This window comes from Manis javanica, chromosome 5 (genome assembly GCF_040802235.1).
Source record: "Manis javanica isolate MJ-LG chromosome 5, MJ_LKY, whole genome shotgun sequence".
NCBI classification, from domain to species: Eukaryota; Metazoa; Chordata; class Mammalia; order Pholidota; family Manidae; genus Manis; species Manis javanica.
The window spans coordinates 89308854-89334725 of record NC_133160.1 but is presented as its reverse complement, the minus strand read 5'-3'; the positions used below and the strand labels follow the sequence as shown (position 1 = coordinate 89334725).

The 25872-nt window shown below is 37.2% G+C and overlaps 1 protein-coding gene across 8 annotated transcripts in view; it reads left to right on the top strand.

Moving 5' to 3' along the window:
• Positions 1-25872, top strand: part of BANK1 (B cell scaffold protein with ankyrin repeats 1) — a 328379-nt gene that overhangs the window by 38464 nt on the left and 264043 nt on the right. For 6 of the 8 annotated variants that reach the window (XR_005061796.2, XR_005061797.2, XM_037020171.2 and 3 more), the window contains exon 2: positions 15131-15532. Coding sequence is in view for 6 of the 8 variants with exons in the window: in XM_037020178.2 (XP_036876073.2) it covers positions 15131-15532 (402 nt within the window). In the remaining 2 variants the exon portion in view is untranslated. The remainder of the gene's footprint in view (positions 1-15130; positions 15533-25872) is intronic. The other 2 variants (XM_037020174.2, XM_037020177.2) reach the window with 1 other exon arrangement.

Here is a 25872-nt window from a genome sequence, read left to right as displayed (position 1 = left end):
AGAAATGGGAAGTGAGGGAGGGCAAAGAAACAAGAGAATGCCAACACAGTTTTCTTTTGCTCAGAACTAGGACAGCAAAATTAGATTTGTCAGTAGAACTGAAGTTAATTATCTTCTTAATCTGATCAACTGATCATATGGTCTTATCCATTGGGAACCTCAAGGAAGGGATTGCAGCTTTATTTCATTTTCTCAGTAATGTTGCCTGCAATATGGCTTCATAGCCAAACCAGAGCTGGTAGTAGATGATGTAAAGTAGATGAATTTAAACCCAGCTCCCTGACTTACTACTGGTGTGATCTTAGGCAAGTCTCTCAAACTTTCTATCATGTGTCATGTTAAACATTTTTTTTAGTTAAACTGAGTTAAAATGTTTTTCTTAAAACTGTAACACTGTGAATAACATCAACACAACACCATACTATTCATGTGAATGTACTTTGTGTATTTTACCACTGAATAGAATTTCAGCAGTGTATGTTCTTTTGAAATGTGTCAAATTTATAATCAGGTGTTAAGCCACTTTTCAGTAAAAGAAAACTCAGGGACTTATGTTGGGGGGATAGTGGAGCAATAAATATCCCTTTTCAGTGCTTAAGTGGTTAAGCAATTGAGAAATAAAAGTGTAAGGCAGAGGGGATATAAAATATTGCCTTTTATTATTGAAGAAATTAGCATTAACTAATGAGGTATATATCTGTGAGAAAGCAGAGTTTGTAATGTGAAATCTCAGAATTAGACAGAGTTGCCTGCCCAAACACAGAAGACCTTGGACCACAGGTGAAGAGCTATCAAGAACATACGCCCTTGTGTGCTACTTAAGTGTAGCACTTAATGCACCAACTGTAGGGAAGAATTGGGAAACTTCCTGGAAGCTTATGCTGAATCCTGGTCCCACTAATATCTGCTAAGTCACTTAAAGAAGATTAAAATTTTACTGAAATTATTAGTGGCTAATTAATACAGATTGGTATCAAATTCTGACTTCATACCTTTTTTAGGATTAGGTAATATGGGTATATAAAAATTAATAGAGTTTAAAAGATATTTGAAATCTTTTAGTTACTCTTTTAGGGAATTCCTACTCTGGTGGATATATTTTTTAAATTTTTATGGTTTTTATTAATTTCTTAGATTTATTTTTTATAGTCATAAGTATTGATGTACAATCTTCATATCACAAAATTTGGGTTTTGTTTGTTTTTGGTGTACATTTCTATGCATTTGAGAAACCCATATAGTCATGTAAATTTAGTCTAGTGGCATAATTACTCAAGGATAGTGTCTGTTCCTTGTCTTCAAGATACCTGCCCTTCTACCCTAACTGTGTGTAATTGTGTTTTTTTCTCTGAAATGGATTTTATGTTTGTGGAAAGTGCTTTACCATAGAGCAAGAGGTATTTCTTACAATCATATAAAAACCTGTAAAACCTTGATCTTCTTAGGGCTGAAATCATAACTAGCAAAATTCAACAAATATTTGTTGATTACCAATATGGCCATAGATTTTTTTTTTTATACAGGTCCCCTTTCAAAAAAACCTGGGAAACATGAATTCAAACCTAACTTGACTTTATTGTATAAGCCACATGAAATATGAGGATATCATTGCATGGAAGAAAGAAACTTAAGGGCTCATGTTTCCCAGATATATTTTCTTCATTAGTAACCTAGTTTGAGTATTTTAATTCTGAAATGAGCATGTCCTTTTCCACTCTTTCTTCTTTTACTCAAAGTAGTTCTGTAACTCAGGCCTTTTCTTCAAAGCAAAGTGGACAATTAGAGATATTGCCCCAAATTCTGTCAACGGAGAATTTCCTTTCATCATTCTCTTTCGGGGACAACCATGAGTGGGTCTGCAGTGCAGTAGCCATTCACTTTGGATTGGTGCCAGTATATTTTCAGACCCATCCAAATGCTAATGTCATGCTTCTTTTTTCTTGTTGACAGGTTAGATAATTTTCCATGAGGCTCTAGGCATATATTGAGAAAGAGGTGGCAAAGCAGTTGGATTTGGTGTCAAGGAAATTTGAGCCACATGCTCATGGAACTTACTTGTCCCATCCAGACCTATCAGGGTTTGGTTTCATATATTTCATTCCATTTTCTATATATTATGTTACTCACAATCAAATGTATACTTTGGTGGCTCATGTAACACCCATTGGAATACATGAATGGCCAGTTAAGCTATATAAACATTTAGTGTCTTATATCCAGACATTAGTCTCTATCTGAACCACATAATAACTCACAAGTTAATTTTCAAATAGAAAAGTATCTTAGAAGAAAAAAGTAAGGTCTTCCTTTAACACCTTAGGGGTGTGGCTTGTGGATTTCAGGCCTATGGAGTGGTGAAATTTAGAAGCTCATTTTGTAGTATTTGAGGGTATCCTGATATTCCTTTAGCTGTTGGATGTGTAGAAAGTTTGTAGATACTGCAGACCTGTGAACTTCAATATGGCTGACCCTTCAAACTCTGGTAAGAAGTGTCATATTAGAGCTTCTAGTGCATTTGTTTTTTTCTTATGAGCAAGTTTAATCAGAATAATGTTATCAATTATGTATTACATATATATTATGATATGCCTTATACTATATCAGTATCTCTGCAGATTATGACAGAGCATAGCCTTGAGGTAAGTCAGTGACAGGTGCTACCATCCCTGCCAGGTGAATGGAAACTGCTTCTTATTATTTTTATTGATTGCAATTTCAAAGAAAATATTTACTAGGTCAATATCTATATATCATTCCCATAAGCTGGTTGGTTTGTTCCAGTAAAGATAGCATGTGTAGAACAGCAGTATACACACACACACACACATATAGCATTTTTTAAAATTCAAAGTGATTCATTTCCTTTTGTTTTATAAAAAAATTTCCCTATGATTAAAAAAGCACAAAGGTTAAAAATAGAAAACCACATTTGCCACTTAAAAAAATACATTATTGTCTCAATGTCTCTACTTATATAATTATAAAGTTAAGTATTATAAGGAATCTGTGCTTCTCAGACTCCTAGCATTATATTGGACCAAATGGAATTAAATCTAATCCTTTATCAGTATCCAGGCAGGCTACTCCTCTAACTCACCCTAAAAGATAATGGGATTAATGCCCCTATTCTGAACTGTTAAACTGGGAAAGAAAACATGCCCACCTAGAAGCAATCTGTCATGAAAGTTTATGAATCTGTGGAAGAGACACCCTGAACCAGAAAGATGATTGAATTGCTTGATATTCAGTGAAGGGAATGCCAGAACACTGCAGAAGGGATAAGCGAACTACAGCCAATAGACAAAATCCAGGTGGTGGTCTATTTGTGTACATCCTGTGAGGTAAGAATAGTTTTTATACTTTTAAATGGTTATTTAAAAAAGTAAAAGAAGAAGAAAGAGAGAAGAAGGAGGAGAAAGAGGGGGAGGAGGAGAGGAAGAAGATATCCTATGTGGTCCACAAAGCCTGAAGTATTTACTGTTTAACTCTACAGAAAAACTGCCTGCTGACCCTTTTTCTCCATCATGGCATTGCAGTTACATTAACTATAGGCCACTGTAGAGTCAAAGCTTTAATTATTCATTCTAATAGGCTGTTAATGCTACCCCAGAAAACTGAGTTGAATTCTGAATCTGTTAGGAATACAACCACATTGATGAATTCAGGTCCTAAGTAGATCATTCTTAAGGGTGAATTGGAGAAATGAGAAGCATTTAAGAGACTGTGTGAGATGATATTACTACCATATTTAATTGATTCTGACTATTTTTTGTTTTGGGCTAGTCAAATTCTCTGAAATCAGAAGTTATCCTAAAATGTGTAGTATATTATGTATAATTTACTTGATCACAGTGTTCTTAGAGAAATATCAAATCATGGGCTGTCTTCTGGTCAGTGTTATCTTAGATTCAATAAAGTATAGAGTAATGGCAACAAAAGGAGGAAAGAATATGGACATTGCAGAAACAGAATTTAGCAAACTTGTATAAGTTTGTAATATTTTAAAACCTCACAGATCTAGCAACTTTTATATTTTTCATTTTAAAATGAACTATTAACAATTTGTATCAGTGACAAAAAGGGATAGAGATAGGAGTTGAACATTTGCAGTTTGTATATGAGGGGAAAGAAGGTCTTTGCAAAAGAACCCTGTACCAGTTAACACCATGCCTTTTTTAAAGAAAAACAAATTTCTCATCCAAGGTTGTTCAGTGAAGCACAGAAGCATTGTTTGCATCTTAAAAGGAAGAAGAAAGGGGAACCTTCTGCATTTGTACAAAAATAATTTTTGCTGGTTGTTCTTCAGCATAGCTGAAAAGCATAATCTTAAAATGATGTGTTGGTATCTTCCTGTATTTGAAAGGAGGAACTAAGTTAATTAACAAATATGTGTAGAGAGATTTCCCCTGAAGAAGACTCTGAGAAATGAACACAAGTACAGGTAATTTATTTAGAGACTGAGCCCACGAAGTACTAGTGAGAAAATGAGGAATGTGAGACAAGAAAGGGAGAAAAGTGAATACTGTGTATTTTAAGAAGCAGAACAATGCTCCAGATGATTACAGTTCAGTACTACTGGGGAACTTCTAATTACTCCATAGAGCAAACCTCAGAACTGTCCCACTGAAAGATGGGGAAGCTGAGTTATCTACACCTTGACTTCCATCCCACATTGACTGAGGGTTGTCTCACAGCCCTCCATGCACTAAATCCCCAGCATCTCTGAACTGCCAAGCAGACACACAGGCTGAGGATGCTCCCTCAGAACCAGAGAAAGTTCTTAGGCAACAAAGCAGAGTCAGAAGTGGCCAGTGTGCTTAAACAGCTGACCATCCAGCTGTAGCTGGTAGGAGAGGAAGGTATGAAATGTGCTTTACTAGCATTTGCTAGACAGATACATACAGAAACACTTGGTACATTTGCCACTGTGGGAAAAACTGTAAGTGAAAATAAGCAACTCTCCTAGAGGAGAAACATGAAGTATAGTGAGTTTTTCTACCTTAATGCCTTTGGATAATACCCAGTTTTGTTTCCGTGTTGTACTAGTTAGAGTGCAAAGTTAGAGTATAAGATCAATTCAGTTACACTTACTATATAATTTGAGTAATGATACATTTGTGTGTGAGAGTGATTTTATCAAGATTAATATTCATGTTATCTCTACTGAGTCCATTATGTCTATAGCTCATTTCTTTGTAATTTTCTGCTTGCTTTTCTTCTACACTTTGGTTACAGTTAGAAAAATAGAATATTGAAAAGATGCATCATGCAATCTTTCTCCATTATGCACATTGGTAAGAGATGGGATCTTATGCAAAAAGAAAATCTGCCCATTTGAAGCTGTGCATATATAATAGGAAGGATTTTGATTTATGATCAGTCTCATTCTTTTGGCAATATGTAGTATAATCTATTCTTGGTGCAAAGCAATTATTGATACAAATTTCCTTCAAGTCAAAAAATGTGTTGCAGTATTTTATAAGATAAGTAAAAGGCATAATTACAGATCCTGAAAGAATAGTTTATAGTAAATTCATAAAAATTAATATTGCTTGGGAGTGTCATTAAAGATGGCGGCATGAGAGGTGAAACAGAGAACTCCTCCCCAAACCACATATAATACAAAAATATAGTTAATACAACTAATCCTAAAAGAGCAACAGGAGAGAAGGCTGCACCAGACTGCATACACCTGGAGAACAGAGGAGAGTGTATATCAATACCTTAATAAAAAAAAAATCTAAATAAAAAAAAATTAATATGGCTTTAATTTGTTTCTACCATTCTGTAATATTGTCATGTACTTTGTGATGCTAGACTGGGGATTTACATTTGAAATAATTTATTTGCAGACCTTAATTGTATCTTCAATAGCAACTTCCTCATATTTCAGAAGAGCTATCCAGAAATGAAAATTTTGTTTCTATATTTCAGGTTGAACATTTATTATTTCATTTCATAGCCTTTAAAAGTTGGCCAATCTTAATGACAATAACCTTCTTTAAATGGGCAGAGTAATGATTTTGGCTTGATTTAGTTCAGATGTATAAAGTAAGATGCAAGGTTAGTAGGGTGCTCTTAAGAATTCATAAACTATTATTGGGCCTACTGTCCAGATGTTATTCAAGAACAAGCTTCTGTTTTCTAGGTTAAGGAGAAGGGAAACCATGGCTACGAAAAGACCTTTATTAACTTTTGTACTTTGACTCAACATGGTTTCATAACAAAAAATTGAAAGACAGCATAAAGACCAGTTACTATGTTTGTGGCCTAACAAGTTACTTAACCTCTGGGGTTCAGTGTGATGATCAGTAACAAGGCCAATTGCATACAATTTTATGAATATTAAATGAGAAACACTTACCAACGTGCTTGGTACATGGAAAGTCTTGGTAAGTAGTAATTGAGAATATTAAATATTAAAAGACTGAAATGATTTCATCAATAGAGAAGAAAGGAATATCACTTAATGCTAATGTTCAGGTTTTAGAAATTGTCATACAGAGGATATTGACTAAATATAAATCAAATATAAATTTAAAAGGAAGGCTCAATTTCAACACGTGAAAAAAATGGCCAGAATATTGAGAAAGACTACCTATCTAATTTTCATGGAAAGTTTTGAAAGATAGTTTATGATTATCTCTAGATTGACTTTCTATAGTTCGCTTCCTGTGGTAATGTGATACTCAACCATATAACATGGTAATACTGATTCTGTATTTTAATATATCCTCATAATTCGTTCTTATTTTATTGATTTAAATTTTAAACTCAGAAAGGAAGTTCTGTAACTTCTTCATAGATAACCATACTAGAAGTACAGTAGACATTCTTTTCTTCTTTTTCTTGTTAGGAAACTGGACCCACAGTTAGCTTTTACATACTTTGCATACTTGAAGTTAACTGATAGGCTGCTTAATATTGACAAATCTAACTTGTATCAGTGCAAATAATCTATTTTAATCCTAAAATAATGTTACTGTGTCTTTTGCTGTTAAAGGTTGAAAGTACAGGCTATGGGGTTAGACTGCTTGTATTGGAATCCTAATTCAGTTTTCCCATCTTTAAAATGAGAATAATTTTAGCACTCACACAATAGGGTAATTTTAAGAATTAAGTGAAATAACATATGTAAAACACATAGAGTCCTAGTTTATTTTAAGTACTTAATAATTCATTTTCTTTTTACTCCAATTAGTTTATAACTGTACAGCAGTTTACTCTAGCTAAATATAACATAAAGAAAAACCTTCTTCTACTGTTCATTAAATATAAACATACTGAATGATGGAACCATGTTTGTGTTTGTTCAACAAGTCTTTATTTAGCACCAGGCTGGGTGAGGTACAACACAGAGAGTAACAGAAGTATGCTGCTGATTCATACAATTTGTGTATGATTCCCTTGTTTTCTGCCAGATGTTTTTTCTCATTCTATATATATAAAAGTTTTAAAAACTGTTGCATATCTGTTCAAGAAATTGTGCTAGGCATTGTGTAGGAATCAAAGAGTTGAAAGAGAAAGCATCTGTTCTTGGATATATTTTTTATATAATGAGAAAAGACAGATAACTCAATAAAACTAAAATAGATTTCCAAATTGTTATAGAATTAATTGATTAATCAATGGTATAGAAAATACAAGCTCTATATCCAGAAGGAAAAAAATAATTCTGGGTTACAAGAGTGTTGGTGTTTTGCTCTTTGTATTCACAGTACCTTACAAAGTGATTTTTAAAGATGATTACTTTGATAAAATAATACAGGTTTATTACAAAGATAAAGGCAATATGTTAGAGTGAGAAAAAAAAAGAAAGCAATATAGCTCTCAAAATTCTTACTGTCGAGGTGGAGCCAAGATGGCGGCATGAGTAGGACAGTGGGAATCTCCTCCCAGAAACATACATATTTTTGAAAATACAACAAATACAACTATTCCTAAAAGAGAGACCAGAAGACACAGGACAACAGCCAGACTACATCCACACCTGTGAGAACCCAGCACCTGGTGAAAGGGGTAAGATACAAGCCACAGCCCGGCAGGACCTGAGGCCCCTCACTCCAGCTCCTGGTGGGAGCAGAGGAGTCGGAGCGGGGAGGGAGAGGGAGCCCAGGACTGCTAAACACCCAGCCCTAGCCATCCGTACCAGAGTGCAGACACACAGTGCATGCGTGGGGTGCTGGAAACTAGGGAAGCAGGACAGTAAGACCTGTGAGGGGGTCCCACAATCAGCATCTCTGGGACAAAGAAAAGCAAGTGCTTTTTGAAAGTCTTAAAGGGACAGGGACCCCACAACTGGACGGAAGCATCCCGGGTAACAGTCCAGCAGCTGGAAAATCGAAGAAACTCCAGGTGCACTAAACCCCTGGGCAACAGCTCTGAGACCCCTCACAGAAGTAAACAGCCAAAGAGCCCCCATCCATTACCCCTCCGGGGCCCTGCCATAGCAGACCGGCAGCCTGAGGCTGAGCACGCCCACAGCAAGGGAGCTTCCTCCATACTGGCCGGGCAAGATACAGAGACCCAGTCTACATGCAGTTGCCCAACACAAGCCACTAGGGGTCGCAGTTGTCCCAGTAAAGAAAAGCCAGGAGCAAGTGGAAAAAGTCTTGGCTCTCCCAGCTGACAGATGAGTCAATAGCATACCACTGTACCTATCAACATGAAAAGGCAAAAAAATTTGATCCAGACAAGACTAACCCAGACAGCTTTGACATCTTCTACATCTTCCCCTGAGAAGGAACCTGGGGAGATAGATTTAACCAATCTTCCTGGAAAAGAATTCAAAACAAAAGTCATAACCATGCTGATGGACATGCAGAGAAATATGCAAGAACTAAGGAGGGAGAATACAGAAATAAAACAATCTCTGGAAGGACTTCAAAGCAGAATTGACAAGATGCAAGAGACCATTAATGGACTAGAAAACAGAGAACAGGAATGCAGAGAAGCTGATGCAGAGAGAGAGAAAAGGATCTCCAAGAATGAAAGAATATTAAGAGAACTGTGTGACCAATTGAAACAGAACAATATCTGCATTATAAGGGTACCAGAAGAAGAAGAGAGAGAAAAAGGGATAGAAAGTGTCTTTGAAGAAATAATTGCTGAAAACTTCCCCAAACTAGGGGAGGAAATGGGCTCTCAGACCACAGAGGTACACAGAACTCCCATGACAAGGGATCCAAGTAGGGCAACACCAAGACACATAATAATTAAAATGGCAAAGATCAAGGACAAGGACAGAGTATTAAAGGCAGCCAGAGAGAAGAAAAAGGTCACTTACAAAGGAAAACCCATCAGGCTATGATCAGACTTCTCAGCAGAAACCTTACAGGTAGAAGAGAATGGCATGATATACTTAATGCAATGAAACAGAAGGGCCTCGAACCAAGAATACTGTATCCAGCACGATTATCATTTAAATATGAAGGAGGGGTTAAACAATTCCCAGACAAACAAAAGCTGAGGAAATTTGCCTCCCACAAACCACCTCTACAGGGCATCTTAAAGGGACTGCTCTAGATGGGAGCACTCCTAAAAAGAGCACAGAACAAAACACCCAATATATAAAGAAGGGAGGAGGAGGAATAAGAAGGGAGAGAAATAAAGAATCATCAGACTGTGTTTAATAGCTCAATAAGCAAGTTAAGTTAGACAGTAAGATAGTAAAGAAGCTAACCTTGAACCTTTGGTAACCACAAGCTTAAAGCCTGCAATGGCAATAAGTACATACCTTTCAATAATCACCCTAACTGTAAATGGACTGAATACATCAATCAAAAGACACAGAGTAATAGAATGGATAAAAAAGCAAGACCCATCCATATGCTGCTTACAAGAGACTCACCTCAAACCCAAAGACATGCACAGACTTAAAGTCAAGGGATGGAAAAAGATATTTCATGCAAACAACAGAGAGAAAAAAGCAGGGGTTGCAATACTAGTATCAGACAAAATAGATTTTAAAATAAAGAAAGTAACAAAAGATAAAGAAGGACATTACAAAATGATAAAGGACTCAGTCCAACAAGAGGATATAACCATTATAAATATATATGCACCCAATACAATAGCACCAACATATGTGAAACAAATACTAACAGAAATAAAGGAGGAAATAGAATGCAATGCATTCATTTTGGGACACTTCAACACACCACTCACTCCAAAGGACAGATCCACCAGACAAAAAATAAGTAAGGACACAGAGGCACTGAACAACACACTAGAACAGATGGACCTAATAGACATCTATAGAACTCTACATCCGAAAGCAACAGGATACACATTCTTCTCAAGTGCACATGAAACATTCTCCAGAATAGACCACATACTAGGCCACAAAAAGAGCCTCAGTAAATTCCAAAAGATTGAAATCCTACCAAGCAACTTTTCAGACCACAAAGGCATAAAACTAGAAATAAATTGTACAAAGAAAGGAAAAAGGCTCACAAACATATTGAGGCTTAACATGCTCCTAAATAATCAATGGATCAATAACCAAATTAAAATGGAGATCCAGCAATATATGGAAACAAATGACAACAACAACACAAAGCCCCAACTACTGTGGGATACAGCAAAAGCAGTCTTAAGAGGAAACTATATAGCAATCCAGGCATATTTAAAGAAGGAAGAACAATCCCAAATGAATGGTCTAATGTCACAATTATCGAAATTGGAAAAAGAAGAACAAATGAGGCCTAAGGTCAGCAGATGGAGGGACATAATAAAGATCAGAGAAGAAATAAATAAAATTGAGAAGAATGAAACAGTAGCAAAAATCAATGAAACCAAGAGCTGGTTCTTTGAGAAAATCAACAAAATAGATAAGCCTCTAGCCAGACTTATTAAGAGGAAAAGAGAGTCAGCACACATCAACAGAATCAGAAATGAGAAAGGAAAGATCATGACGGACCCCACAGAAATACAAAGAATTATTAGAGAGTACTATGAAAACCGACATGCTAACAAGCTGGGAAACCTAGGAGAAATGGACAACTTCCTAGAAAAATACAACCTTCCAAGATTGACCCAGAAAGAAACAGAAAACCTAAACAGACCAATTACCAGCAACCAAATTGAAGTGGTAATCAAAAAACTACCAAAGAACAAAACCCGCAGCCAGATGGATTTACCTTGGAATTTTATTACACATACAGAGAAGACATAATACCCATTCTCCTTAAAGTTTTCCAAAAAATAGAAGAGGAGGGAATACTCCCAGACTCACTCTATGAAGCCAACATCACCCTAATACCAAAACCAGACAAAGACCCCACCAAAAAAGAAAACTACAGACCAATATCCCTGATGAACGTAGATGCAAAAATACTCAACAAAATATTAGCAAACCGAATTCATCAAAAGGATCATGCACCATGACCAAGTGGGATTCATCCCAGGGATGCAAGGATGGTACAGCATTCAAAAATCCATCAACATCATCCACCACATCAACAAAAAGAAGGACAAAAACCACATGATCATCTCCATATATGCTGAAAAAGCATTCGACAAAATTCAACATCCATTCATGATGAAAACTCTCAGCAAAATGGGTATAGAGGGCAAGTACCTCAACATAATAAAGGCCTTATGTGATAAACCCACAGATAACATCATACTGAACAGCGAGAAGCTGAAAGCTTTTCCTCTGAGATCAGGAACTAGACAGGGATGCCCACTCTCCCCACTGTTATTCAGCATGGTACTGGAGGTCCTAGCCACGGCAATCAGACAAAACAAATAAATACAAGGAATCCAGATTGGTAAAGAAGAAGTTAAACTGTCACTATTTGAAGATGACATGATATTGTACATAAAAAACCCTAAAGCCTCCACTCCGAAACTACTAGAGCTAGTATTGGAATTCAGCAAAGTTGCAGGATACAAAATTAACACACAGAAATCTGTGGCTTTCCTATACACTAACAATAAACTAATAGAAAGAGAAATCAGGAAGACAATTCCATTCATAATAGCATCAAAAAGAATAAAATACCTAGGAATAAACCTAACCAAAGAAGTGAAAGACCTGTACCCTGAAAACTATAAGACTCTCTTAAGAGAAATTAAAGACTCACTAACAAATGGAAACTCATCCCATGCTCCTGGCTAGGAAGAACTAATATCGTCAAAATGGCCATCCTGCCCAAAGCAAATTGCATACAGATTTGATGCAATCCCTATCAAATTACCAACAGCATTCTTCAGTGAACTGAAATAAATAGTTCAAAAATTCATATGGAAACACCAAAGACCCCCGAATAGCTAAAGCAATCCTGAGAAGGAAGAATAAAGTGTGGGGGGATCTCACTTCCCAACTTCAAGCTCTACTACAAAGCCACAGTAATCAAGACAATTTGGTACTGGCACAAGAACAGAGCCACAGAACAATGGAACAGAATAGAGACTCCATATATGGTCAACTAATATTCGATAAAGGGGCCATGTAGATACAATGGGGAAATGACAGTCTCTTCAACAGATGGTGCTGGCAAAACTGGACAGCTACATGTAAGAGAATGAAACTGGTTCACTGTCTAACCCCATACACAAAAGTAAATTCAAAATGGATCAAAGACTTGAATGTAAGTCATGAAACCATAAAACTCTTAGAAAAAAACATAGGCAAAAATCTCTTAGACATAAACCTGAGTGACCTCTTCTTGAACATATCTCCCCGGGCACGGGAAACAAAAGCAAAAATGAACAAGTGGGACTATATTAAGCTGAAAAGCTTCTGTACAACAAAGGACACCATCAGTAGAACAAAAAGGTATCCTACAGTATGGGAGAATATATTCATAAATGACATATCCAACAAAGGATTGACATCCAAAATATATAAAGAGCTCACACACCTCAACAAACAAAGAGCAAATAATCCAATTAAAAAATGGGCAGAGGAGCTAAACAGACAGTTCTCTAAAGAAGAAATTCAGATGGCTAACAGACACATGAAAAGATACTCCACATTGCTTGTCATCAGAGAAATGCAAATTAAAACCACAATGTGATATCATCTCACACCAGTAAGGATGGCTACCATCCAAAAGACAAACAACAACAAATGTTGGTGAGGTTGTGGAGAAAGGAGAACCCTCCTACACTGCTGGTGGGAATGTAAATTAGTTCAACCATTGTGGAAAGCAGTATGGAGGTTCCTCAAAATGCTCAAAATAGACTTACCATTTGATGCAGGAATTCCACTTCTAGGAATTTACTGTAAGAATGCAGCACTCAAGTTTGAAAAAGACAGATGCACCCCTATGTTTATCACTGCACTATTTACAATAGCCAAGATATGTAAGTACCCTTAATGTCCATCAGTAGATGAGATGAGAATGGATAAAGAAGAGGTGGTACATATACACAATGGAATATTACTCAACTATAAGAAAAAAACAGATCCTACCATTTGTGACAACATGGATGGAGCTAGAGGGTTTTATGCTCAGTGAAATAAGCCAGGTGGAGAAAGACAAGTACCAAATGATTTCACTCACATGTGCAGCATAAGAACAAAAGAAAACTGAAGGAACAAAACAGCAGCAGAAGCACAGAACCCAAGAATGGACTAACAGTTACCAAAGGGAAATGAACTGGGAAGACAGGTGGGAAGGGAGGGATAAGGGCAGGAAAAAAGAAAGGCGGCATTACGATTAACATATATAGTGTGGGGGGCCTCTGGGAGGGCTGTGCAACACAGAGAAGATAAGTAGTGATTTTACAGCATCTTACTACGCTGATGGACAGTGACTGTGAACGGGTTTGTGGGGGGGACTTGGAGAGGGGGGGAGCCTAGTGAACATAATGTCCTTCATGTCATTGTAGATTAATGATACCAAAATAAAATTTAAAAAAAAAGAATCAAAGTTGGGAAAGACAAAAAAAATTCTTACTGTCATCAGCAACTGTTGCTGACAATCAGTGGGATTACTTTGAGTTGATGTTCAAGGAATACTTGTTTAAAACTGAGATCATACTCTATATGCTATTTTTAAATAAAATTCATTCTAAATTAATTTAAAGTAAAATTGAAGAACATAATCTTCAGTGAAAATCTTTACTTGGAATACTTTCTAACTTATTTAATATCATTGAGGGAAAATGATGCTACATAAAATAGAGAATGTAGTTACTTTTTAAATTTGTATTTCAAATTTGGTGGTATTTAGTAAGAAAGGACTGAATTCTGTAAAAGATGAGGTTATTACTTTATACTTTCTCTTTACAAATACTTAGTTTTCCCATTCAAGTTTGCATGCTGTAGTGCAATGATAATCGCCTCAGTGTTTAGTGTTTGTGTCAATGTATGTGTATTCATCTTACCATGTGTTCTTTCTCCAAATGCTGTACATTTACATTTTGTTTACTTTGATGCTTCTGTTTGTTGGCTAGATTTTTCTTTGTTATTTAAATTTTTATTACAGTGGCCCTTGAATATTGAACAATGATGAAACATTTATAATGAAAACCAGCAGTCCTCTCCCCCTCCCAAACACAATTCCATTCCCCGTAAGAACCCTAAGAGCCTCAACATTTTCATATATTTTTTTGTTGTTCTATTTCATGTTTCTGAAAAATAGAGTTATACTCCTATTTCTTGATTTACTAATTCTGTCATTTTTTGGCTTCCTGTAATATGCTAGATAAGGATTTCAATCTCTTAGTCCATGTGACTCTTGCCTTACTCTCCAGTAATGGAAATTTATTTCAACTTGTGGTTAAATTGTTAGTCATTGTTTACGTATTATGATTATCTTAGTCAATTTAAGCTGCCCTAATAGAATGCCATTGACTAGATGGCCTAAACAATGAACATTCATTTCTTATAGATCTGGAAGCTGCAAATCTGAGTTCAGAGGGTCAGCAGTTTGGACCCTGGTGATGGCCCCCTCCTGGGCTGCAGATTGCCGACTCTGTCTGTACATGGCAGGCGGGGAGAGGGGCTCTCTGGAGCCTCTTTTATAAGGGGATATCATTAATTATATTATTGGTCTCTAGTATAAGAAAATTAATATAGTCGCTAAAGAATACATTCAATTTTTGATAAGTAATAACGTAACCTGCTCTTAGCATTTCAAATAAGAAACTAACACATTATTTTCTCTCTTTCCAGAAAATACAAAAGACATCATAATGATATATGAAGAAGATGCTGAGGAATGGGCTCTGTACTTGAGGGAAGTTTTTTTACATGTTGTGAAAAGGGAAGCAATCCTGTTATATCGCTTGGAGAATTACTCTCTTCTGGATTTAGAATTGCTGAGTTTAAACTCTTACAAATGTAAACTTTTGATCTTATCAAATAGTCTGCTTAAAGACCTAACTCCAAAGAAATGTCAGTTTCTGGAAAAGGCACTTCATTCTCCAGAAAGTGTGGTTACTCTGCTGTGTGGAGTGCAGAGTTCAGATCAGCTCTACAAGTTATTAAACATCCCTGGAGGCACATGGGAGATCTCAACTGAGCTGGAGCCCGGAAGCTACATCTCTGTCATCAAGAGTATCATTTTCAGAGGTAGTTGTACCAAATCGTTATTTTTTTGATTTATTTTTGTTGATCTTTTATAATTAAAGACTCAAAAGTTTTTTGGAACTAATGAATATCTGATGTTAGTATTACAAAAAAAAGGAAAATGAAAGCCAACTTTATTTAATAGTATACATTACACAAAGTACGTGAAAGGTCTTAATTTTTAGCTATGTTCCAATCAAGCCTTATCTGTTGTTCCAAAAATGGATTATAAGTATACCCTTAGGGCAGCCTGTGTGAGATCAAACTTGGTAGAACAAGTATGGTATGCTAGGCTATATTGTCAGTTTGGTTTCAGAATCTGCTCTCTTGTTTAACTGGTGAGCCTTGAGTTAGTATTATCTACCCCGTTAACAGTCAGTAGCAGTCCAAGATTTAAAGGCCTGGGTTAGAATTATAGGACTTAATGTTATGCTGATAATTATATGGTATCTATTACTATGGAATGAAATACTGTTATTTTTATTAATTTTAAATAACACTTTAGCTTTAATCATGTAGCCATTATGTTAAAGAATACACTATGAGGTCCTATTCATTCATTTTTATAGTTTCATGTGATTGCCAAAACTCTGCAGAGTATTGATATTAAAGCATCTTCCCCTCGGCTGCACTCCCTTCCCCTCCCCAACCCGTCCCTTTCTCCTTCACCCCACCCCCACTACTCTGCTTCAGTCTGGATGTGGAAGGGGAGCTGTGGTCAACTGCTTCTCTGGTTTTCTCAACCTGCACTTTAACTACCAATGTTCTGGCTATGGTTTCCTTTCCTACAGGAAGAGGTGGGGGCTTATTTTCTATTGGCCATATCAGATACTGTGTTGGCTCTTTTTCTTGGAGCACACTTCCCAGTTCTTTGGAGATGCCCTCATCCGGTAGGGATGTCCCTCCTGCAGTTCTTTAGGAAACACGTTTCCTCTCCCCTAAGCTCCTGTTGTGGTGGACCACCCCCCAGAGTCTTAATGTTGATTCCTATGGCTCCTGCTGTCGCGCGCCCCGTCCTCGCCGGCAAGAACAGCACGCAACAACAGCAGGATTCTTCTGCAGAAAGCTTTATTCTTCAGCTCTTTGTGAAACAAATGAGTTGGGCAGGACCCAGAGGGGAAGGAGAGGCTTGCTTATATAGTTCTCATGCTCTGACCTGGTTGGTGCGGCTCCATATGCCTTATTAGCATAACCATTTGGTGGGTCTCATTGGTCCTTATGCCAAGGCCCCATTAGGAAGTTCGGGGCCTTCCGGCTGCCCTGCATTGGGCGCTATTTTCTGAGCGCGGCTGCCAACATCTCCCCCTTTTTTGTCTAACAGAAGCTCAAGGCGGAACTTGCCAGCAGAGGCGGAGACAGAGGCCTGACCTCCATCATACTTCCTGATCTTTTTGGAGAGGGGTTCTGGGCATCTACCCCTATGCAGTCAGGCATGCCTCTCAGAGGGGTCCAAGACCTCTTGCAGTGCTTTGCCTCGCATCCTCTGGCTGGCGTTGGGACCGCTTGGTACAAAGGGTTTGGACCCTTTTTCTCAACCCTCTTGCACCATGAGCTTCTTAAAGAAAGCTGTGATTAAGCATTGAGGTACTCGGGCCTGGTGCAGTGCCACATGGGCTCAGGGTGCAAGAGCTTCAAGCTAAAGCTGAGCTTCCTTCTTAAGCATATTGAGCCACACTTGGGGAGAGGCGCCAATGTCTATCGCCATTAGGGCTTGAGCAAGGATCACCTTGTCCTTATGTTGATTGCGGAGTCTGCATAACAACCAGAGTAGGAGCATGAGACCTCCAAGCATGAACACGCCCATCCCAGCCATGCCCGCCCACTCCTTGACGTGGGAGAGAGCTCTGAGGAACCAGGAAGAGAGTCCTTCTGCTACGGAGATATCCGGGTGGAGTTGATGTGGATTATTTCTCGCCGCAGTTCTAGTGCTCCATCAAAGTCCTGGGACCAGTTTCCTGAAAGATACTGGGACAGGCCTCGTGACAGATTAGTGAAAGCATTTAATACTTCTGTTAGTGATCCTGGCTTGTTTGTGGCTCTGTAATATGGCTGCAGCTAGGCCCGCGTTGGTGAGTGGCCCTCCTATTTCTCTACAGGCTTTCAACCAAGCATGTATCCCTTTCTGTTTCCAGGGTGTTATCGCCTGTCTGCATTCCTTGGTACATTGTTCAAATACTAATTGCTCTACCAGGGGCATCGCTTGTTCCTGATCTCCAAATATTCTGCCTGCGGCCTCCATCATACGAGCGACAAAGTCAGAAAATGGCTCGCTCGGCCCCTGAATAATTTTTGTCAAATTGCCTGATACTTCTCCTTTGTTGGTGAGGGCTTTCCATGCCTTGGCAGCGCACGTGTTTATTTGTGCGTATACCTGTAAGGGGAAGGCGGTCTGGTTGGCTACCCACTGTCCTTGGCCCGTCAGCGTATCATATGACCACGCAGGCTGTCCTTCGGCCGCGTTTGCGCGTGCCTGGGTCATACTGATATCATGCCACAATGCCTTCCATTCTATGTATTGCCCCATACTAGAAAGGCATGCCTTAGTTACATATTGCCAGTCTGCGGGTGTCATGGCTGTCTCTGTTAATCTCTCAACTTGTGCTATGGTATAGTTGGCACTGACCCCATACGCTCGAACGGATTCCGCTAAGTCTTTAACTTGTTTATGACTCAGGGGTTGGTGAGAGCGTACACCGTTATCCTCAAATACAGGAAACATTTGTCTAATTGCCTGAAGAGTATCTGGGTGGCAAAAGGAGAGTGCGCCACTCACGTAAGGTGGCGGGGCAACGGGCGTCGGGGGACACCCTGCTTTCATTTTTTCCTTGGTCCGCTTTTCAACTTTGCTGGTTCCCTTACTTCTGCACTCTGCGGTTTTATTCTCTTCCCCTTCCTCTGCGGACGTTAATTCCTCCTGCCTATTGGAGAGTTGGAGATCCCTCAACTCTTTCCAGGGGTATTTACTATTTTCTCCGAGGCGATCGTCACTTGCTTCTCGGGGCTCTTTCGCTTTTGCCCTAGGCGGGCTTTGTCCCTCTCTGAGGTTTCTTTACCTTCGTTTTTGTGGCCTTTTTTCGGCCGCGCGCGCTCTCTGTTTCCCATTCCGTTTCTGTGCTCTCTTGGATATCTGTCAATGCTCTCTGACCTTCTTTTATTACCTTTTCACATCTCTCATCTTGCAGACAAGCTCTAATCAGTTTCCAGAGGGGCCTGGTGCCTCCCCTCAGGCTACCCTCCTCCTCCTCTCTAAAACATTTGTTTGTCTTTTGTCCTGATAAATTCTGGGCATGCAAGCCATTCCCAGCCTAGCCCCTGCCTTCTTGCCCTCAGAGCAGCAGTGCAGCCACAGCCTCTTGCCATTAGTCATTTCCATACCTGGGTCTAGCACGAGTTTTGGTGTTCTCTAAATCAGAGAACACATATCAGTCCCAAGTTGTTTGCTGGAAACTACTGTGCTTGAGGAGGGGGCGGGAAACCCTGTGGGGGATGCCGGGACTCACAGCACAGCAGTGACTCTCTTTAAAAAATTCCCTTCCTGTTGTCCAGCATTCCAACCTCTTCAAATTCAACACTTCCTCAGCCTTGATTTCATTATTATAACAAGTTACCCAAAAATATAGCAACTTAAAACAACAATTATTATATCACAGTTTCTCTGGTTGAAGAATTTAGGAGTAGCTTAGCTGGGAGGTTCTGGGTCAGAGTATCTCATGAGCTTGCAGTCAAGCTGTCCGGAGCTACAGTCATCTGAAGGCTCTGCTGTCTACTGGGGGAGGATGTGCTTCCAACAGAGCTTGCACTGTTGGCAAGTGTGTTATTACCTTTTTACTCATCTCTAGGTTGAATGAAGATCACCTCTAATAGATTCCAGAGGAGGAGCCCTTTGAAGAAGTATTTCTGAAATCTTCCATGTTCCAAAGTGCTGGAAGAAGACCATGTTGCCCTTCTTTCTTTTAGCATTGAGGAATTTGGAGAATTCTTATTTGCCTGGCTGACTAAAGGATTCTTCATTTTTACTTAAAGTCTAGTGACTTCACTAGAATGTTATACTAGTACGAACTGTTCTGGGCTATTTTGCCCAAGGAAATGGTTATTCTTGTTTTGTGTTTGTTTTTGTTTGGTCTTTCTCCAAGAGGTAGATTCAGCTCTTCTTTTATTTTGGAAACAATCTCTTGATTTATATCTTTAAATATTTGCCCTATCTCATCATTATGATTTTCTTTTTCTAGGATATCTCATATGTATGTTGGATTTATTTTGTCTCTGATTCACTCTACAATTTCTCTCTAAATCTTTTTGATTCTGTATTAATACCCACTTGTTTGTATTTGTCACGTCAGTCCTTACTACCTTCTTATGTTTTCTGTACTCTTTCTTGCCCTGCATTTCTTCAATATCTCCTTCATTTTTGTCATGCTTTTATTTTTTCCCATTATAGCATTTGATTAAGCGCTGGAGCTTACAATTCATCTCTTGTTTTTGTCTTCCTAACCTCTCCTTGGCATCTTGCATTTCCTTACTATATAATTGTCTCCAAAGGTAATTGCTATTCATTACATTTTAAAAATGCATGGTGAAATGTTTGGTCACAATTCCTGTATCTTTTATGACATGTTTTTTGTGTATGTTCCTTATCTGTGTGCCGGGTTTCTCTCTCTCTCTCACTCTTTCTCTTACAGAATCTTTATATCGATGCTTTGCTGGTCCAATTTTTCTTTTATATCACTGAACATTGTGAGTTTTTCTTGGTCTATGGGAAACAAGTACTATAGGTTTTGGTGTTTATTTTATTCTGTTCTCCAACCCTGCACAATGAAAGACTTTAGTTCTCTGCTTCTACAATTATCGATTGCTTTCTACAAATATGTCTCTTCTGTATAGTTCCTCATTTAGCCTCATGTTCTGTGCATTTTGGGACCAACTGCTTCCCCAGATGCTTCTGCCTGAAACTGTTGCATTGCATCTACACTATAAAAAGGCACGGTTCCTAGCCTGAGAGGAAGGTATGTTTGTTAGCTCTTTGTGAAATGTGCAGCTTCTGGGTCCCTTCTTCAAGGTGCCTTCTCTAGGTTTCTTCCCTGGTACCTTTTGCTCAATCACTGATTTTGGAACCATTCCATTGTTTTGAAGGTCTGGGATTTCCCAGGTGTCCTATTTACAATCAATAAGACATTTGCATAATTGTTTCTCATTCTCTATGTTTTGGGATGACTTCCAGGAATAAAAAGGGGAAAATGTTGACTCTATACTACAACTTTCAAACTGGCAGTGCTTGTTTCTTGTGACCTTTGTTTTTTGGCGCTTTTTAGTATTCCCCTGATACATTGTTGTTTTGTTTTTTTTTTGGAAGAGAAAAATGTTGTAATTAAAAATTATGAAAAAATACGATAAAATGCACATAAATTGCAGTAATCATATGCTAATTTTCTTCCCTCAGACAGAAGTGCACTAAAAACTGGTGGCAAAATTTTCCATTGCTCTTCACACCAATCATTTCTCCTTCCTTGAAGAACTCAAATTGTTTGGGCCACTTAAATTATCATGTCATTATTATGTAAAACTAGTGAAGAAATACTTTTTTGTTGTTTTAGTTGTTCTGTTTTATGATAAATACCTCTGGATGTATTTGTCAGTGGCATCCTGCTGTATCTTCAAATTATATCCCTATTGATATTTGACAGGAGAAAAGTTACCTTATGTATACCACAGGGCAATTCTGAATACACTATTAGCTCTTAGTTCCAGCATTCAAATTTTAGACTCTAATTTCTTAGAGTAATTAAGATGTATCTACCAAATGGAATATGTAACAGTGTTGTATGGGAAAGACATTCAAAGGTGATTAGTTTGTCTGTACTATAAGCATAGAACCAGAATGTAGATCTATAAGCAATGTGCAACACAGGCATAAAGTAACTTTTCTGTATGGGTGTGTCCCTTAACAAAATGGGTACAGATTGTTTTAGTCTATGCAACACTAAATTTGTTTTAGCTAACAGCTTAAGTGGTCTGCTAAATTATTTTACGTTCTACACTGCCACTGTATTGAACACATGAAGTCTGGCTTTCAAAAAATGGGTGAAATAGGATGAAAAATATGAAATTCGATTTTTACTGTTCTTTTGCTACTTCCCCTCAATCCCATAGAGAAATTATGCAAAGAAGAGGGGAAACATATTACTCAGAAACATGATAAAAAGAATAATAATTCCAGGAAAGTCAGGGAAATAATTAAATATTTTAATATATTCACAGAAGAAAAGAAAATAAGAGGACCTCTTATAAAATTTAATGAAAAAGATAGTTTATAATTAATCAAAGCTCCAGAGAAAAGTTTTTAATGTTAAAAAGAGATGAAAAAAGATACATGAATTCATGTTCAACCTGAGTATTTTATTTTCTTTTAAGGAATTAAGAAAGCTAAAGTTCCTGTCTTACTAATTCCTAAATTGGAAGTAATAAAAACCCACATGTGTTTTCTACCTTTCTGTATGTGGTGTAACCACTTTGACCATATTTCTTCCTTTTTCTATCTTCTAGTTTGTTCTTCATTTTTGAATCTTTACCTCATTTTCTCCTTCTTGTCTTTCCACATAGAGAGGTTTCATACAGCACTGTTTATATGGAATATAAGTTATCTGATCTAAGATTTATATAAAACAACTAAATTTCTGAGTGTTACCATTGTGAACTTTATTGTTTATAAGTTCCCCCCGGTAAAAAAAAAGTTGACCAGTTTATATGATCATAGCACTTATTGGGTCTCCTTCTTTGTTTTTGTTCTTTATTCTGACATCTTTTGCCTTTTAAGCACTTTGGTTTGCTTTCAAAAGCTGAGTTAGCTCTCTCAGGCTTTATTTTACTGTGTTGTCATATTTATTTCATATTTATTGCATTTTCTTCATTGTTAAATAGTAGATGTAATGGTGGTGGGAAAAGCTGCTAATTCTTTCATGAAAAATCTTAATATTTTAATTTTGTTTTCATACTACCAAACTAAGGATTTCAAATTTTTACCTTCATTATACCCAGAAGAAGGCTGAACTTAAAAGTGGCAATGGAACAGTAGTTATGGGAAAAACAAAATAGGAAAAAGACCAGCACCACAGAAACAAACTATCAAACTATGCAGAAGCACTCATTTTTCTTTCCTCCCATTGGGGCTGTGTTCTGCTGTACGACCTCTGGTTCACTGTCAGGGGCGTCTTACGGGCTTTCAAATGAAGACCATCCTTTTTGCATGGCCTTCCGACTGTCTCCTGAACAGTATGTCTCCAGCATGCATATCAGGCCATTTTTGTCATTACCATTAGTATAAGCACATGTTTACACAAAGATACTTGCATCACCTCCCATTGAACTGTCTCCCATCTCTGCTCTCGTACTGTGCCGTCATGCTACGCTCTTTATCTGGAGTGTCCTTCTTCATATTTTCAGTCGAAATCTCAACCGTTCTTAAGGTCAGCCAAAAAGCTACTTCATCAGTAAATTCATCTCAGAACCTTTCTGCTTGAAAAATATTTTCCTCATCTCTAATTCTACTGAATTTCTATTACTTTTTATTTGACTACCAATGCAATCTCTGTTATTATTTTTGACCATTTCTTTTCTTCTATTGCTTCATGTTTTAAAAAGCCAATGCTAGTAACTTTCTTTCTAAAACATTTCAGCATTCTGAATATCCAAAAAATAATACACGAGTACAAATTGTGTTTTCAAATGCAAGTTTATGACTGTTTATTGGTACAGTTGGACTTCTCACTTTGTTAATGATGAAGGGTTTACTGTGGTGTTATTGTCAAGGGTACATAACCTGAATCTAATCACAAGGAAATATCAAGCACCCCAAAATCAAAGAGATTCTTTGTGTTCTTCAAAAATATTAAGGTCAAGAAACTAAAAGAAAGACTGAGTTATTGTTCCAGGTTAAAAGAATCTAACATTACAAAAGCAACATACAATGAATCTCCTGAATTGTATCCTAGACTAGGAAATATGGCTATACCAGAAATTAATGGGACAATTGATGAAATTTGATTATGGAGTGTATATTAAATAGTAGCATTGTATGATATTCAATTCTCAGATTTTGAAATTGTACTATGGTTATGTAAGATAATATCCTGTTATTAGGAAAAACACATTGAAGTATTTAGAAGAAATTGGGCAGGATGTCAGCTGGCATTATATGTATATGTGTGTGTGTGTGTCTGTATACACACACGCACAGACAAGTCTCTTTATACAGACATATGTGTGTGTCTATGTATATGTATGTGTGTTTATGATAATTGGCTAAATATCTTGAATTACCTGCTGTACACATTTGTAGTTCTAAGAGATGAGCAAAAAGCATAGTGATTGCATTCTTGTGCTGTGAGTTGATGCTTGTGCAACTTTGAGAGGAGATGCATTTTGAAGGAGGACCTAGTTCAGTGCATACACTGTGAGTTGGACCTAATTGCCCTGTGGTTGGTATCCATGGAACCTCCAAATGTCTATTTTGTATGAATGATGTAGCATTCTACTGCCATTCTTTCTGTGGGAAAAAAGGAGGGTCATCTAGCATGAGAAGTCATTGTATTTCATTGTAGATTTAACTTCTATTTTCTTGATCACTATTGGGCATTCTCTCATATATTTACATATTTGTATATTTGTAACTCCATGGGGAAAATAAGTTCCTACCCCAGGGCAAATTACCTTTGAAGCCAAAATCAGTCAAAAGGAGAAATAAAGTGGGAGAAATCCATTTATTGTCTACAAGCAGTCGTCCACTTCTGCTCACCTGTGTCTCTAGCAAACTGGCTACAAAAAGGGACACCACCCAACCTCTGCAGACCAGACATGCCCTCAACTCCTCCATGAAATCACCTATTGATATGTAGATGGACTACTTCTCTCCACCCCTTGGAAACACCTAGTGATACGGAGATGCACTAAGACCAGGCGAGAGATTCAGGAAATACTGCAGTTTTACTCACAGTATTCCATATATCCAGTCTTTAATTTTGTCCTGTGAAATGCTTTCTAATTTCTTTCACACAAATGTCTTCTCAGAATTTGAGTTTGGGGCCTGAATTTTTAACTTCTTTTTTAATAGTGTTGATAAACAAACTTTAACATAAAGAAGTGTATCAATAATTTTCTTTTAGCTTACGGTTTATTATATCTAGTCTAAGAAACCTTTGCCTCTCTTAGGTCACACAGATACCTTCTAAAAATTTGAAACTTGATTTTCTCATTAAAATATGACACACATCTAGAATTAATTATGGGTGCAGTGTGAGGTTGGACTACAGGTTATTTTTTTCCATTGTGAGTTAACTGTTCTTCAAATGTTTCAACCAAATGTGTTTAATAAGAGTTTTAGAACGATTCAGTTTTCCTAGTTGAGTCATTTTTGTTGTTTTATTTTTCTAGGAATTTGCTGAATTTACATGTTGGCAAATTTGTCAGTATAAAATTATTTATTACATTCCTTTATTTTTTATGTCTGCTCCATATGAAATTGTGTGCTTTTTAATTTCTGAGATCATTTATTTGTATCTTCTTTTTTATATAAATTAATCTTCCTGGAAGTTTATCAGTATCATTTTCCCTTTTAAATTTTATAAAAAATATTTTCTATTGAATATTTTTCTATTTTAGTTATTTTTATATTATATTTAATATTGATTTCCTTCCCCTTTTTGAATTTTAAAAATACTTAGTTCATGAACTGTACCCTTTTGTTTTTCCTTTTTACAGTTAGCACTTAAAGTTGTACTTTCTCTCAGTACTTCATATGTACCCTAAAAGTTCTTACAGCTTGCCCATATTTTTGCCCATGAGGTATATCTTTAAAGAATCTTTGATAAACTCTGTTAGTAATAAATTATCTGTTTCATTTTATACAAAAAAGTCATTATTTGCATCACTGAAAATAGCCTCACTGGATACAGAAATTAAGTTATTTTCTCTCAATTCTTAAAAATTTATTCTTCTTCTTTCTTCTCACATCTATGTTGCACTTGAGAAGATGGTATCTGACAACCATCCCTCTGTGAGCAATCTGTTTTTCTCTGTAGCAGCTATTAAGATCTTGTATTTGCAGTTCTTCAATTTTATCATGATGTGTCTAGGTATGTAATTTTTAAAATGTATCCTGTATGTGATTATTTGAGCTTAGATCTGGGATTCCATTTCTTCGAATAATCTCAAAAAAGTTCAGCCATTACACCTTCCAATATCTTCCCTCTTCTCCATTCCAGCTGTCCCCAGGAGCCCTGATTAAGCACAGTATGCCCTTCCATTCTCTCTGTATATTTCTTAACCAAACTTCCCACATCTATACTCCCTTTGTC